We start from the raw sequence: 16,375 nt of genomic DNA on the forward strand, positions 1-16,375 counted from the left end.
ATAAAATCTGTCCTGTGCTTGGACGTGAAGGTGGCTCCCCACTCCAAGAGGCAAGCAGTCATTAGTAGCAGGGCACAGGTACTCACTACTGGCAGGGGGAACTGAAACACTTTTCCACCTGGTCAAAGCCATACCTGGCCTGAAGTTTCCTCACAGTCTCTTCATCTTGACGTGCCTGTTTCTCATCCTCCAATGCCTCCTGTAGCTGTTTATACATTTCTTCCAGTTCACGTACTCTTTGTAAATACTGTTCCAGTTCAGATGATTTCTGAGCAACCTGCTCTTCCATTTTTTGTCTTACCTAGCAGGACAAATTTGGGACACATGAGCTACCATTCAACTCAGGTTTCCAATTTTTAAAGGAATTGCCAGGTTTCCCTCAGGCCATGTTTTCAAAGACAAACCTTTTCCTGCTGACTGCAGAGCAGAACTGATAAAATTGAGGCTGCATCTGCAGATGTGGAACTAAGAGCATTTAAAAAAATAAATAACAACACAGGCTACTTACATTGACCTACTTCCTGCAGCATAGGATTTCTACAGAAATTGTAATTAGAAATTACAATTTCTAATTTCAGTCAGCTTGATCTTGTTGCTTAGTTTGCAGATACACAAGTGAAGGAAGAGAAAGGTTGTAGAGAGGCCACACATGAAGGTCAGGCTGCTTTAATGGCACTGTTTTCACTCCCCCCTTGGCAGCAGTGTATCTCACACACTTATGTCTCTGAATGATGGCACAGGCTGGATAAGGGGGTTGGCATGTCCTGCCCCACTGGTCTGCAGCCTGCTCCCCTCAGCTGACCCAAATCCCAGTGACCCAGAAAGGGATTGTATTCAGGAATTCATGCTCAGCCCATAAAGCAGCACTGTGTGCATTAATGTCCTGAGATGTCCCATCACATCACTTTTTCTACTTCTTTTCCCCAACTAACAGAACAACCTGACAAAGCCCCTGAAGACTGAAAATCAGTTCTTTGGGGAATCTTCAGTGTAGCTGAATAGTAACAGTATTGTAAAGTAACAATATTTCTTTATTTTTTATATTTGTGTGTGTGTATAACTGTAAAAGAACACACAGCATGAAAAAGCAATAGTTCTAGGAACACATAAAATGCATTTTGATTATGCCTGATTCATTTTGCTTATTCATACAACAAGTACTGGCCTCAGGTTCTCCATCTCTGAAAACTGCAAGAAGAACTTCAGCCTGCATTTATCTTTAAAACAGTCTATTTTTTCCCAATTTTCCAATCATATTTTAACCTTGAATGTTGTACAAATTGTAGCCAAGCTGTTCCAGTATTTGAATTCAACAGTAAAAATATTTTAATCCTACATCTCAAATAAATGCAACACAGATTCCATTCTCCAGCCTCCTGCAAAATCTGTAGAATCCTTTCAGTGGCTTCCTGTGAGGGAAGCCCTTGCTGAACACATGGCTCCCTATGTGTAATAGCAGCAAAACCCCTCGTGCACTACTCACCATTTTTTCTCTCTCCAGCTCCAAACTGAAGCGATCTTGTAATTCAACTTGAGTCTGAAGCCTTTTCTTCTCCTCCTCAGCAGCACGAGCAGCTGCTGCTTCCAGTTGCTGGAAGAGAAGGGTGGGGGGTAGGGGGAAGAAAAGAAGGAGGAAAGCAATTTGTCAAAACTAAATTATTTTGAAGGAGCGGAGCTTTATTTAACAATTTTTGGTTTTTAAAAAAAAACGTAAGAAGCCTTCAAAAGCATCAAAGCATCAGTTTGGATTTTTTTTATGTCTGAGATTATTCACAGCCTTTAGACATAATTTACTATCTTGATTGTTTGCAAGACAATTTTAAATTTACCAACGAAAAGGTGAAGGTCACCTGACTATCTCCAAGTGATAGAAATCACTGTATTTCCTCCTCTACCTCAACAGGATGGAAAACTATCATGAAAAACCACATTTCAGGCAGGACTGCATAGGACTTCCAATAGGGACAACATGCCAGCAAGCACAGAGTTCACACAGAAACAGAAATGAGAAGCACTGAATTGCCATGGGAAAGCAGAAGTCAGGGACTTTGACTAGAATATGTGATTGTGCTATTGTGAATCATCCCTCTAACATCCCCTAAACTGCCAAGTAAGGTAAATAAAATGCTGGTCCATAATCATCACTTGAAATTAGAAGGAACATTAGCTAGGGCTTGGGAAACAGCTGCTGGTACCTTTCCACCTCTTGCATCTTATTTTACTTTTGTTGCATCTTGATTTCACAAATAAAGACAGTGGTCACAGTTTTTCCTTTCGTCAGGATTTCAATCCCTGCAAGGTTAGAAATCTTCAAGCATCAGCCTAAACTTTACCAGTAGTGAAAACAAAACCATTTTTTCACAAAATTTTCCTAAGAAACTTATCTGATGTTTTTTTTTTTTTAATATGCTGGGCTGTGGAAATTGCTTCTACAGACCTTTAGTAAGAGCAGGGCACAACATAAAGATGGCATGGACCTGTTGGAGCAAGCCCAGAGAAGCTGACACTGGGACAGGCTGTCCAGAGAACTTTCATCCCTGTGGATGCCTCATCCCTGAAAGTGTTCAAGGCCAGGATGGATGGGCCTTTAAGCAACCTGGTGTAGTGGAAGGTGTCTCTGCCCACAGCAGGGGGACTGGGTGATCTTTAAGGTCCCTTCTAAACCAAACCTTTCTGTGATTCTGTCATGCTCCTGAAGGCACCACATTTAAACCATGCTCCCTCACCAAACTAGATGAACTAAAGAGATGGCCCAATGATTAAAATTGTCAAGCTAAAACTTCCACTCTTTTACATGCTTGTAGTATCACTCTGGTCTCAAATAGATGAGAAGTGAAGGAGAAGGCTCGAGTTTCTGGGTTTATGTTGAGGAACACAGCGCAGAACTGCTCTCCTTTGCAAGGCTTAAATGATGCCAGTGTTTTAGAAGCAACAGTCTTCCTCTGCCACGACATTCAAGAGCATGTAATTGTAGTCAAATCCAAGATGCCTATTTAAGTGAAATCTCTAGACTTCCTTCCCTGCTCTGAAATTAAACAAACATTGCCAATACTGAGCTGAGAGGGCGAACATGCAGAGTCACAGGCAAGGGAGTCACAGAGAGCTCAACAAGAAAATGATCTTTGTCCACTCAGTATCAGCAACTTCCTGCTTCATCCACCAAAGCTGCTCCTAGCAGGTAAGGTTACTGGGAACTGTGCACTTCAGGGAAAAGCCACAAGCTGGAGGAGGGAGAGAACAGGAACGCACCACTCCAGCAGGCACAGACAGCACAGTCTCCAAAGCCCATGCAAGATCCCAAATTGAAACAGCAAGGGGTGCACACATCCTGTGCATGTTCTCACACAAGGGAAAACTTACATTCCTGTCTGTTCAATGTGCACATGTCAAAATTCCATTCAAAAATATGAAAAAAATCTATTTTAGACAAAAGCATTTATTCTTTTGGAATGCTCTACTGCAGGAGCTACCAGAATACAAACCAGTCCCAGAGTGCACTTTGGCAGATGCTGCACAAATGGTGGCTCACTGCCATCAGCAGCAAATCAACCTCTGAGCTTCCCACAACAATCCAGTTTCCTGAAGCATTTACAAAGCCTTTTCCTTGAAGAACAGTTTCCTAACTAATCAACCCTTTCAGTTCCTCCAACAATGTACCTCCCACCTAGTTCCACCTAGGCAAAGTGCAGTAGTGCATGTCAGAGCCTAGGATACCTTCCTTGAGAAATCATTTTAATCCAGCCCACTTCAAAAGATGCTTCTGGCCACAACTCTCTTTAGTTTACCCACTGTTTTTTTTATTAAACTCCCTGGAGCCTGCCAACATCCTACTGCTCCTTTAGGGTTGCTCTCATGTTGTTTTCCCCCCTAAATATTTTTCCATAAAGCAAACAATGCAGAAATCCAACCTTATGATTTCTGCTAACGGGTACATTACTTACCAGTAGAAGGTAACACAGGCTATCCTTTATTGTGTAATTTGCATTCTGAATCTCAAACACATGGCAGACTACAGGTGCCAAAATTAAATTTAAAAATGGTTTTCCACTGTCAGACTCTATTTAAGGCAAGCAGAATAATATCTACAGCAGGACTGTCAGTGCAAGACTAATTATAAACAAGACAAATTTCCTCTGCCACAAATTGTGACAATGACAAGACTTTTAAAAATGTGGGGTTTTTTATTATTTTATTTGCTTTCTAGACTCAAAACCTTTCATTCCCTTAGAATATTTACAGCTGCAAAGATCACTGAAGTTTTTTCTAAGGGCTAAAACCAGTGGGTTTTATTTATGAAAAACTCAAGCAATGATGTAGATTTGTCCTAAATGGGAATGCAAAAAAGTTACATTAATTCAGGGAGGTAGTGGACACATGTAGAGTAAACAAAGGAAGACCTGGACTGCTCTAGCAGCAGGGACTCAGCAGCCAAAATCTAAGGCAGCAAGTGGGGAGGGTTTGAATTAGAATATTGGGTTCTAAGCTGTTTTCAAGTCACACTCCACACTAAAAGCTCTCACAGCAAAAAAACCACATCTTTTGTTTTTGAAGATAGAAATTATAGAAATTAATCTGCGGGAAGAGAACAGCGCCCATAAACATACAAATAACATAACAAAACTTGGGTAAACTATAGAAGAAAATCTTCATGGAAAACCCCAGGTTTGACAGACATATCTGACAGAAAAGGAAAACAAAAAGCCCAAAAGCAAGTGAAAATATTGGTCTCTCCAGTCTGCAGACACCATCCAGGGCTGGCAGGTTCTTCTCCACCAGCCTGCTCAGTACAGGGGCCTGACACAAGCACAGCTCCTCTGGAGGAGTCTGCTCAATGTGCCCGATCAGCCCAGCTCCTCTGCGAGAAGCCCAGTTCAAGCACAGGGAGTGAGCTTTGGGCTGGAAGCCTGGCAGCTCCCGATCCCACCTTGCGCACGGTCTCCAGCTCCTTCTGCTTGTTCTCGTTGGCCGCCTGCAGCTCCTTCATCTGCCGCTCCAGCTCCTCCTGCTCGGCCAGCAGCTTCTGGCGCAGCTCCTTCCGCTTCTGCCGCGCTTCTTTGTGCGGAGGAGGGCTCCCCGCCCGCAGCAGGTTCACCGTGCTCTGGATGGCTGCAGGGGACAGGGAGAGAGCACCATGAAGGGGAGTGCTGAATTTTCTGGGTAGACTTTGAGAAGACTTTGCAGGTTGGGGATTTTTGAATGTGTTTTTAAATCAGAAAGCGCTGTTGTCACTTGTCCTAATTCTCATCAGGCTGGCTGTCGACAAAACCAGGAGTGAAAGACACTTAGCTCTCAGTACTGGCTGCGTCCCACAAGGATAAGGTCTGGCAATTCCACTGCATTATGTCAATTCCAATATGGATTTGTAACAGGCCATGGACATATGAGTCACTCCTACACCCAGCTGCAAGAAAAAACCCCAACACTTGAGGATTTCTTACTACCTAGACTCAGTGACTAACCAAGGAGTAAGGTGTTACGTATCTTCCCTAGAGCCAACCTTAAACCTAGAATTCTTACAGACACTCCAAGGGAAAACTTTCTCCCAGTAAAGACAGTAGCTCTCATTCACTTATATGCAGCGATAAAATATTTAAGACAGCAAAGCTGAGGAGTGGCAGATGATTTTGGTATCTTATTCACATACCACAACCATGAAAAAAAGGTCTCCTTTTGAATCATTCATCATGCTTTGGTGCAATGAACACATGCTGCAGGTAAAGAAGGAAGTGCAAATGAAAGCCCACAGCTCCAAATATTTAATTGCTGCACATTCTTCAATGGCATTGGCAACAACAGCTTTGCAAGGGATTCTACCTCACTCTGCAAATGGATGTAACCATCAGTATCTGGTCACACAGGAGGAATACCTTTACTGTGGGAATAGAAAAGCAAGCCCTAATTCCCAGCTTTATCCTCAGCTCACTAAACCATACTACTTCAAGCAGAACTGTACAACCAAAGCCATTATTTTACAGTGCCAAAATGAACAAGGTTTCCTTTTCTTCCCAAAAGCAGTGATTTCCAACTTTGCTTCCCTTCCCCATCCCTAGAAGTACAGTCAATATAAAAATCAACAATAATAACCATTTCATTTTAGCTATGGCTGCCTGAATTGAGGCACCTACATGACAAAAACTGATTTCCCTTATGTGGATCCTTAGTTCTTCCTGCATCTCATACCCCTTAAAGATCCATGTGCCCAAAACAGAGATATCAAAAAATCACAAGACCAAGAATTTCAAATTTGCGCAAAGCACTGCTATAAGAATTCCAGTAACCTTAACTTTCACATAACTAGCATTTTTGAAACCTCACCTTGAATCCATTCCTGCTTCTTCTTTTTATCAGAGGCACTGATCTCAAAGGTTTTATCAAGACATTTTATGAGAAAAAGGCATTTCTTTCCATCTTTGTCAGGCAAGGCCTAGAATGGATAACAATAAAGATTAGCTTTGCAAACACTGAAATCTAAGTTATAAAGTCAAACAGCATCTATGCACTTATGTGCCACGGAGATACAAATACCAGCACTAAGAGCCTTTATTAAAAGGGTGTTTATGAACTGGAATCATATGAAGTAAAAAAAGCTCTGTTAAAGATACCAGGAGTCAATCCCACACACAAAAAAAGGATTAATTCTGATCTTTAGAGACATACATAGTTTCTGGAGTGGTTTTACCTCTACACAACAGTTGCCATCCAGTATGATGTCTCCCTTCTTGTCCTTTAAATCTTCACTTACATAGTAGGAAATAATATTGGGTTTTAGCACAAACCATCGTTCCATCCAATTTTTCCGTTTGTGACCTTTTTTCAGCATGTAGCCCTGTTAAAAGCAACAGAGCAGCTGAAATGCCTGGCCTCTGCTCAACCATCTGGTCTTTTGGTTATGTAAAGGTGTAAAGACAAAACAGAGCACACAGAAAAGTTACCTCATAGCCCCAAATACTTTCAAAGTTAGCCAGTATTTCAGCTGTACCTTCCATTTCTGTAATCATATTCCCCAAATACTTACATACTTTTGTGTGACATTTAACTTCCAAAAAAAGTCAAATCACAGAGGAAACCGAAACACCAACATCAATATAAGCTATGAACAAGCCATATAGAAAGTATACTCTGTATCCAGAGTATTCCAGATTTAAGAGGATGAAGAAGTTGGAAAGAAAACCACAGAACATTTTTCTGTAATGGCTTTCATCTACAAATGGTTTTGATACATGCAAATGTGCTTGTATTAAATAAATAAATAAATAAATAAATAAATAAATAAGGCACATTTAAGCCAAAGATATCTTTCTCTACAGGTCTGAGGGGAAAGAAAACATTCAGAACAGTTGAAGAAGCTTTTTTGTTTAAAAAACAAACGAAACCAAACAAAAACCCGAGCTACCCCCTACACATCTAGCTTATCTGTGCTCAGCTTTTCTAGCCACTGAAACACGTCTGGAGCCAAGGCCGTGCCTATTCCCAGGTGCCATCCCACTCCCTTGTTCCAAACCAGGAATGCACAGCTTTGCTTGCCGCCCCCATACTTGGGTCTGAGCTCTGGGTGCTTGCAAGGCCATGTGAAGGACTCCTGCAGCTTCAATCTTTCATGCTTTGCACAGTCTAAGTCATAGCCAGGGTTTTTTTTTTTTTTTTTCCTTCCTGACTTACCAAATTTGCTTTCAAAGCCAAGTCAGACTAATACTTTCCCCTCAAATTTCTGCAACATCTTTACCTATTATTTCAGTATCAGCTGTTCCTCACCTTCCAAGAAACCACTAAGAGCTCTTGAAAAGCAGGAGCTTTTTCACACCAATCATCACACAGAGGACACATCTTTCAGAACACTAAATGTCACAAATTTAACTATTGCTGCTACCCTCTGTAAGCCTTAGAGATCCAGGATGTGTTCAATAAAAAGGGCAGCACAACGCTTGGTTATGAGACCATGTGTCATTAATTAATACCTCAAAGCAATTATGTGATTACTGCAATAAACAAGACAATTCTGTGAACCAACAAGGTATCAGGATACTGAAATCACACAGAACTCTGCCCTCCACCAGGCCAATAACTGCCCAAACTGCCCAGGAGGCACAGGGCCAAATCTTGACACAAACTATTTTAAGTGTCAAGGAACCATTCAAAGGCACTCAGACATCCTTGAGAAAGAAGCCCAGGCACCAGGAGAGGAAAGAAAGGAGACACAAAACAAAACAAAACAAAACAAAAACCAAAAAAACCAAAAAAACAAAAACAAAAACAAAAAAAAAAAGGCGTGGGGGAAGACACACAATGCAGTATCAAAACTGAAAATAAATCCAGTTTCCTCACAAGTTTTAAGTAGGACTGAACTGACACTGGTTAATTTATTTTCATGGTACCAAACATCAGAATGACTTCATTTTGCCCTCAACTGACTTCATGTGTGTGTGTCCCCAGCCCTCACCTCCAACAGGCAACCAGCAGTTAACAAAAATAGACTTTTGCATTGTTCTGTGGGTATTCTGAAAGAATTTCCTGTGCCAAGACCTTCTGATGGTTTCTTCAGAACAGCTTAGGAAAGCCTGCCAAGAACCCTTTGTTTCTCTCCTCACCAAGAAATCAAAGATGAAAAAAATTCTTTTGTCAGGTAAAATTCAATTTTAAAGAGCTCTCTAGGTAAACCCTGCTATGACCCCTCAGGTCCCTCTGGTACTTCCAATTCCCATGAAAGAAAAGCAGTTTTTTAAAGGCATTCCTGAACTGATAATCCAGTCACTGGAAATCTGAAGAAAGAAGTTTGCTAAGAATACAAAGGCCAGCATGACTTCTGGAGTCTGAGTGCAGGTAAATAAGTTGTCAGTCACGTGTCCTGCTAAGCAGAACAAGAAGGGACAGCCCTCTGGAGTCCTTCTACACCTTTTTGCCCTGTTGAAGTGGGGCACTTGAGAAGCCAAAAGACCCTGCCCCAGACCCCCTTGTTTGAATGCAGAGGTGGTGCCCAGCACAGCTGCAGTTCCTACAGCACAACTGAAACTACAGAAAAGTATTTCCAAAGACTGAAGAGCTGTCACCAGAACTGAGAGCATGATGCAGCCATTCTGTGAACTAACAAGCAGCTGGTACTAGTGGAAAAAAGGTCAAATTTCAAGTCAGAGCCTACTTCTTTCACTTTCTAAAAGCAAGCTCTCCCAAGAAGCAACTCATTCATAATACTGCTGCAATTACAACAATCTGAAGAGCAGCACAATTTCTTTCCTAAAAAGAAGCTCATATTAAAGAACCCTTATAAATAATTTACCTAATTTCCTCCTGCTCATCATTCAATAGGGTAAAGAAATTTGAGCACAAATTGAACATTTGCTAATTAAAGCAATAAACAAGTCCACTTTAAAACATTTGTTCTCTGTGGTTCTTACCTGCTTGAGTACATCTAGTATGAGCTCATTGAAGACTTCATTGATGGCCATGGACACAGTCTGCCTGTCCATCCCTTTGCTGAACTGCCCACTTCCAATGAGGTCAATCAGCTCCCACGCAGAAAGACCCTCTCGACTGGTGTTGAGAGCAATCTTGTAATGGTCAAACTGCTCCTGCTGCCAGCCTGCTCCCATTGCTTCCGTGATTTTTTTAAGTAAATATTCAATCTGTGCAGAAACACAAGCAGAAATCCATCAGTTGCAGCAGGCATGGGAATCAAGTGTTTCAGAGCTGTAAAGGAAGCTTCTCCAGAGATTCCTATTACAGCAAGTTTCCTATGTTCACATGTAGGCCCCTAAACGTAGGTGGTTTAATTAACAAAAGTTTTAAGCTCCTGACTCAGCTGAACTCTGCACTGCCAAGCCCATCCCTCAGCTACTCTCTTCACAGTAAAACAAAGAATTGAACCTGACAGCCTCATTTAATATTTCAGATTCCTACTGAACACATGGGACCTTCCCTGCAATGGCTTCCAAGCTGTGATGACTGAAGCGTGAGAAAGCAAGAAGTTTCAGAAAGTATTTTGTAAGCAAAAAGCAAACAAATAACAAAAAAATAAGAAAAGAAAGCTGTTTGGACTAGAAGTGAAATGAAAAATGACCAAGGTATGATCTACACCTGACCCCTCTTCTCTAGCTCTCAAGCATTCCATCCCTGGACACAATCCTGACAGTTGTATCAAAAGAAATAAAAGAACAAATCTTTCACATCTGCTTTTGTTTCCCAAATAAATTCTCCTTGTCCTTTAGTCTTTCATCACTCTGTAAGCATTACCATACGCAGGACAGTAACACCAGTAACACTAGTCAAAACAAACACAAGAATGAAAAAGAAGCAAAGAAGGCTGGGGCTCTTTAGTTTTTTTATGTTGGTTTTAGACTCATCAATGTTAATTTGCAGTATTTTAAAGTAAACCCATCTACAGCTTTGAGCGCATGCAAAGTGCTTTTAATGACTCTCTAAACAAAACAATTGGTGAGGGCCTTTCGGCTACAGCTCAGAGTCATCTTTGAGCTGGTCTAATAGGCTTTTGAGTCTCTGTGCAAGAGATTTGGGAGCACAAAGAAATTAAGAAGCGTTTTTGTCCCCCACACATTTCTTCACCACAAGGACTCCCAAGCCTCAATATATTGTGGCTGCTGTTTCTCCCTCCTACAACGGGCACAGCCAAATCTCTTCCTTTCCCCCATGTCTATGGTCAAGTGTGCAGTAGAAGAGTAAATCCCAAATTCACCCTGCAGATGGATGTGCTTTTCCCACTGTTTCAGCTCAGGGACTCTTGGTGTCACAGCCCCTACTCCAGGGCCATGTGGGTAATGCTGCAGCAAAAAGGAGAAGCTGCAAAGCTGCTGCAGCACCAGGAGGAAAGCTCCTGCTCCACTGAATGAGCTGGAAGTGCACACACCTCCAAGTTGTGCCTGTCACATCCTACTCAAGTCTTTCTTAGGAGAAGACAGCCCAGCCAGGCACAGAATATGCCTCCAGAAATTGTAGACAGCATTGTTTTTCATGTCAGCTTTACCAAATAAGACACTTCAGTAAGTTTTAGCTCCTTGTGCAGTCCTTACTAGCAAAGATATGGTCTGACAGAGGCCTCTGCAGAAGTGGCATTCAAATTCACAGTCTTTAAAATAAGCTTTGCTGATTTTCACTTTCCAAAATCCTTAAGTTAAAAAGACAATTCAAGGCTTTCAAGCACTGACTACCATAAATCCTCAGTATTCAGTTAAGGGCAGGAAGCAGCTTACTTCCTACTCCAGACATGTTTTATAGAAAAAAAAACCCAAAAACACCCCAAAAAAAGCCTTCACAGACTGCAAGAACAGGAGCACTGAAAAGCTGTTTCAAATCAAACCTCCTAAAACCTTGATTTTTTTACCCGTGTTCAAAACATGTTCTGCCACTCTGCCTGTTCCCTTTGAGTAGCATCAGTTCTGAACTGTGATCCTGGACTTTAACTGGAAGGAGAGCTAAAATGCTCAGACTTAATTAGGTAGATAATATACCTGCCAAAATGCTACACAGTAATAATAATTTTGAAAAACAAAAATTTAAAATATGAACTCGTAACTTTAAAATGCATTGTTCCAGAATTTCACAACCTCTTACTCTGCTTGAGGCATGGCAACTTAAGGCATCAAGCTCTCAAATTCCTTTGGTTAATTATCTAAAAGTACCTGGTCCTACTTGCAGACAATGGAACACACACACACACAAAGAGCATACCTGAATTAATTTTTTCCCATTTTTGCTCAAGCCATATAAATAAAATGTGGATCAAACTAATGCTCTGGAAATTATGCAATTCAAAACTCTTGGCTAGTACATGTTATCATACAATACACTAAAAATAAGTAAAAATATTGTTGTCTTTAGTGTTATTTGTACACATTTTATCTTATTTTGGTTCATAGATTAGATTTAACCATTTAAGTCTGTCAACCCCTATCTACAAGTCACTTACATGACTACAAATATCCTACAACCTCCTTAAAGTATATAAAATATTCATTATTTTAAACTACGTTCACTCTTCTTAACTGAAAAATGACCTGTGCATGTTACAATTCAATTTCTAAAATTAAGAAACAAAAAATTAAAGGTTTATCTTGAATTCAGTCACGTACATGGCTAACCAAAGTTGCCAGAAAAAGTTTATCTGATCTATCTGCTCAACAGCAACAGTGACTTTTGCACAGTATGAAGATGGAAGTATGAGGTAAATACAAAGAACTAAGTGTAAAAGCAAATAGCAACCACTCATTAGGTGCTCAAATGAGGAACCTCTGAGAGCAAATGATATTTCCCCTCCTCCACAGAGACATGTCAACCTAGCAAATAACTGACAAAGTCTCCTGTCTCAAATATAAACGACTCTTGTGGCTAAAAAGCAAAAGTGAAGCGACGTTTGCTGCTATTCTGACAGGACCTTGCTTTCAGGTCAAAACTATGCAAAACACAGGTGCAAAAATACCAGGGAGGGACCCATACATACACCAGTAGGGACCCAGTGGCTCCACACTACCAAAACCAGCTTCCATCTCAAACTTTTCAGCCAGAATTTTGCCAAGAGAAATCAAAAATAATAACAAAGAGCAGAGCTCTAACACGAGTCTGTTTGGGAGCTTCTTTCAGAGGGGACTTTCTTTTCTTTCTTTTTCTTGTCTATTTTTTTTTCCTTTTCCAGGTACTCCTGCTTCCATGGGGAATGAAACATCATAGATTTCCCACAAATATTTCTGATATATGAGTGGGTCTCTTAGAATGAGCAAAATAATGCCAAGGAGGCCTTCATGCCCAGCAGAGCACAGCAGACAAGGCTATTCTGGATCACACTATTCAAATAAGGTTTGTGACATTAACAAAGCAGATGTCAAAAGTCTACTCACACTGTACAAAATTCTGTAGGAGTGTATGTTACTGGGCCACAGTCATGAAAGCAGTCATATCCCCTCTCACAGTCATCAACTCCTTTTCTCCATCAGAACATCACTTACATTTAAGTCAAATATTTGTTTCATCCTCTCCACCAGCAAAACTGTGTTTGTTACCCAGTGTAAGCCACTATCTTGTTCCTTTTTTTTCAAAATTAAATCAGTGTTAAGTGAAGCATAGTAAAGGTCAACTCAAGAAACAACCTGCTGTGTGAGCTGAAAACTATTTAATGCAGCAACCAAAGAAGAAGGCAGTGAAATGGGAAGAACTGATGCAAGTCTTCCTGACCAAGTGACTGATGCAAGTGACTAAAAATCTTCCTAACCACTGTCATCAACTTTTAGAGATCATGGGTCAATTTAAACCCCACACAAGCAGCTTTCTTTCTCTTTATATCAGTTTTTATGTCATTTCTGAAGGGCCAAGGGTCAATTCCCAGTATTTCATTCACTGTTTCAGTTTCTGGTACTAGAATGCATGACAAGGAAGCAAACATGTCATAAAAAACACTCCAGAAGAATCACCACTGGATCAGATTCTCACCTCCCCAGGCTAAGAAAACGTCACCTCATTTTGACATGCACAAAAAGCCACACAAGGCTTAGTCCTCTTACGAGGATTAGAAATGCCATCTATTAATAAATTTGAAGACTAGAGGATAAGTGAAAAATGACTGCACAAATCTTTCCTCATGAAGCCAAAAGCAGCAAATGTTTGGTTTATTTGAAACAAACTGTGAAGATGGGATTACAACACTGAGTATGCAGCCTGCAGTGTGTGTATCTCTGAGTTTCATCATGAAGAATGGCCCAGGAACACAACTAACCACACACCACAGCTCTCAGGCAACAAAGCATTCCCAAGGCTGCAGTCACATGTCCAGAAATAAGAAAGGAGAAGTGCTTGAAAACCTTGTTATAAAACAGAAAATGTCTGGTTAAAAAATACAAAGACACACAAATGAGTCTGTAACAACTAAGAGGTAACTTGTAAGGAAAGCTCATGACAAAACAGAAATATTTCTCCTCTTATGGATTCAGTTCTTTCTACCTTTTTTCCTTCATTTCATCCTTCTCATGGAAGAGGTAATGCCTGCAAGCTGAAGGAAACATACACTTGTATGCCTGCATCTCAGATGATCTAATGGAAAATCTGGCTGTGGGGAGGGGAAGGAGCTCCCAGCCAGTCCCTGCTTTCTGCCTTGACACATGAGCACCTTTGAAAAGAGGCATTCACGGATCTCTGTTTCTTCCCAGCTCTTCCAAGTGCTCTCAGCTGCCCACCAGTAGGCAGCAGAGGGAACACTGGAGAGCAAGGCCATTCCCAGCTGTGCCCAGTGCTCCCTGTAGCCACCTGTCTCTGTGTCTGTCTCCCCATAACACAGAGGGATCCTTTCAAGCTTGAAGTCACAACCCCAACCCAATCCCTTCCCCAGCCTGGATTTTACAAACCTTAACTCCCTCAAGTGCAGGGCTGATATCCCTGTTTCCAGGGCAGGTGAGGAGCACAGGCCAGTCACTGCCTCTGGCTTTCAGCCTGGCCTCTGCTAAACAAGCAACTTCTGGCCTTTGCATCACCCCTCCACTGCTTTCAGATTCTCTCCTGGTAACTCCTTTTCTCACTTTGCTCTTTCTCAAGCTCTTCTCAGCCTGCATCTCTGAATCCTTTCCAAAGTAGCCTCTTTTCCCTTCTCTGGAGGAGCTGCATTTGTGCCCATTCAACCCTTGGGTAGGGAATCAAGACTTACACTTTGTAGCTGGGGGTAACAGCCCTACCACATTCAGCTGTCCAAAAGGAAAGGCCCAGCACAGCAGCACCAGTGCAAAAGTACATGACACGGGCAAGAAGGAAAGACAGCAGCTTCAATATTTAGTCAGCACAGTGCAAATAAGGTGAAACTGCACTCAAGCAGGAGGCTTTTCCAGATATGAGATATGAAATCTATGAAATGACTGCAGAAACCACTTATCTCATTTTAAAAATAACAAAAAGAAAAAAAAAAGGAGGAAATTCAGACTCCCAAGCATGTCTCAAAGAGCAGCTGCTCCAAGGAGGAAGAAAAGGCATCCTTATAGCCACATGAAGTTGTGTTAATACACTCCATGGAGACCAAAGAAGTCTTGTAATTTTCAAGATAGGATGCAAAAATCTTCAAGGGATCATCCTTCCAAACTGAAAGCATGTGGCAAGTTTCTCAGTTACTTACAAAGTGGAAAAGAAACAAAAAAAAAGGAAAAAAAAAAAAAAAAAAAAAAAAAAAAAAAAAAAAATAAACCACCCAAAACAAAAGCCAACAAGTGGAATGGAGGGAGGAGGGGAAACAGCTGGATCTCTGAGCCAGAACTGCAGTAGATGGTGTGTTGCAATATTCTCAGCCAAGGATAAGAGCAGCAGTCGGGCAGGGCAGGAGAGCCTGCTCCCTGGGTGGGAAGCTGTAGTCACACATGAGAGGTTTTCACTGCTCTCAGCAAAACATCAACAGCACAAACAGCAGTGCTTCCACCCCCCTTCTCCTCTCCTTCATTCTGTCACAATCCCCTCACTGTATACATGACCTGCAAGCCATTTTGCCAAAAAGGCAGATACAAAACATCTGAGAGAAAGCAAAACTGGCTGAAACTGAGACTTAGCATTTTTACTTTGGGAATTTTGTGCAGAGAGTAGATGAGTAAATGTGAAATTTTCCAGAAGTACAGAGAACCTGATGCAAGACCAGTGCAAAGCAGAAAGGAGTGTGTTCAACAGACAGCATTCCTCCAGTGGCTGATTACATTACCTGTGTGGTCTGAGTGAAGGTGGAGTGAATACAGGCATTGTATATGATAAGAACAGAGCAGCCTTTCTTTGTCAGTCAGGCTCTGTAAGCTTTCTTTAAACCAACTGAACAATTTGAATCTTGCTGTAATCAAGGAGATGCAGACACAGATCCACAATCAGAATTTTTTAAATAATCCAAGTAGAAGAGCAATACAGGTTAACCTGGACATTAAGGAGGGGAAGGAAAGCAAACAACAGCACATACAAAATGTGGAAATCAGGAAATTCTCAGCTCAGTGCTGACTCTGCAGCACATCTGCCAACACACAGACATGTTCCCATTACCTGGCAGCAGCCACAGAGGCAGCGCCAATCTGGGGCTTCCTTGGTGGAGAAGGAGTGGGGAGCAACACCCCAGAGCTGGCAGGGCTGAAGCATTTAACCATGCCAGCATTTCAGGAGCTGTGAAATGTCTGGCACAGGTAAGCCAGGCTGCACAGCAGGGAACACACTGGCAAACCAGAGATGTGGATTTGAGTCCCAGTTTTGGCATCTATTAGCGGTTCTGACCTACCAAGCCAAACATAGCACCACTAAGAAAGGAGCTGTCTTAGCTTTTATAACCATGATCCCTGTTTCCCAGAACCAAAAGAAACAAATGGGAAAGGAAGCAAGAAGACTGTCTCATTTCTCATGGGAATACAGCGTGCCAGGTAGGGCCCTGGCATGGGCC

At 41.6% G+C, this 16,375-nt stretch overlaps 1 protein-coding gene across 1 annotated transcript in view; it reads right to left on the bottom strand.

The window, feature by feature from the left end:
- The window catches only part of SWAP70 (switching B cell complex subunit SWAP70), a 35,535-nt gene that overhangs the window by 4,622 nt on the left and 14,538 nt on the right, over window positions 1–16,375 (bottom strand). Inside the window, exons 4-9 of the mRNA XM_053981019.1 lie at window positions 9,390–9,617; window positions 6,680–6,826; window positions 6,316–6,424; window positions 4,925–5,106; window positions 1,484–1,591; window positions 135–301 (exon numbers count right to left, since the gene is read on the bottom strand). Coding sequence (XP_053836994.1) covers window positions 135–301; window positions 1,484–1,591; window positions 4,925–5,106; window positions 6,316–6,424; window positions 6,680–6,826; window positions 9,390–9,617 — 941 coding nt within the window. The remainder of the gene's footprint in view (window positions 1–134; window positions 302–1,483; window positions 1,592–4,924; window positions 5,107–6,315; window positions 6,425–6,679; window positions 6,827–9,389; window positions 9,618–16,375) is intronic.

The sequence above is a fragment of the Vidua macroura genome, chromosome 6, assembly GCF_024509145.1.
Source record: "Vidua macroura isolate BioBank_ID:100142 chromosome 6, ASM2450914v1, whole genome shotgun sequence".
Taxonomy (NCBI): domain Eukaryota; kingdom Metazoa; phylum Chordata; class Aves; order Passeriformes; family Viduidae; genus Vidua; species Vidua macroura.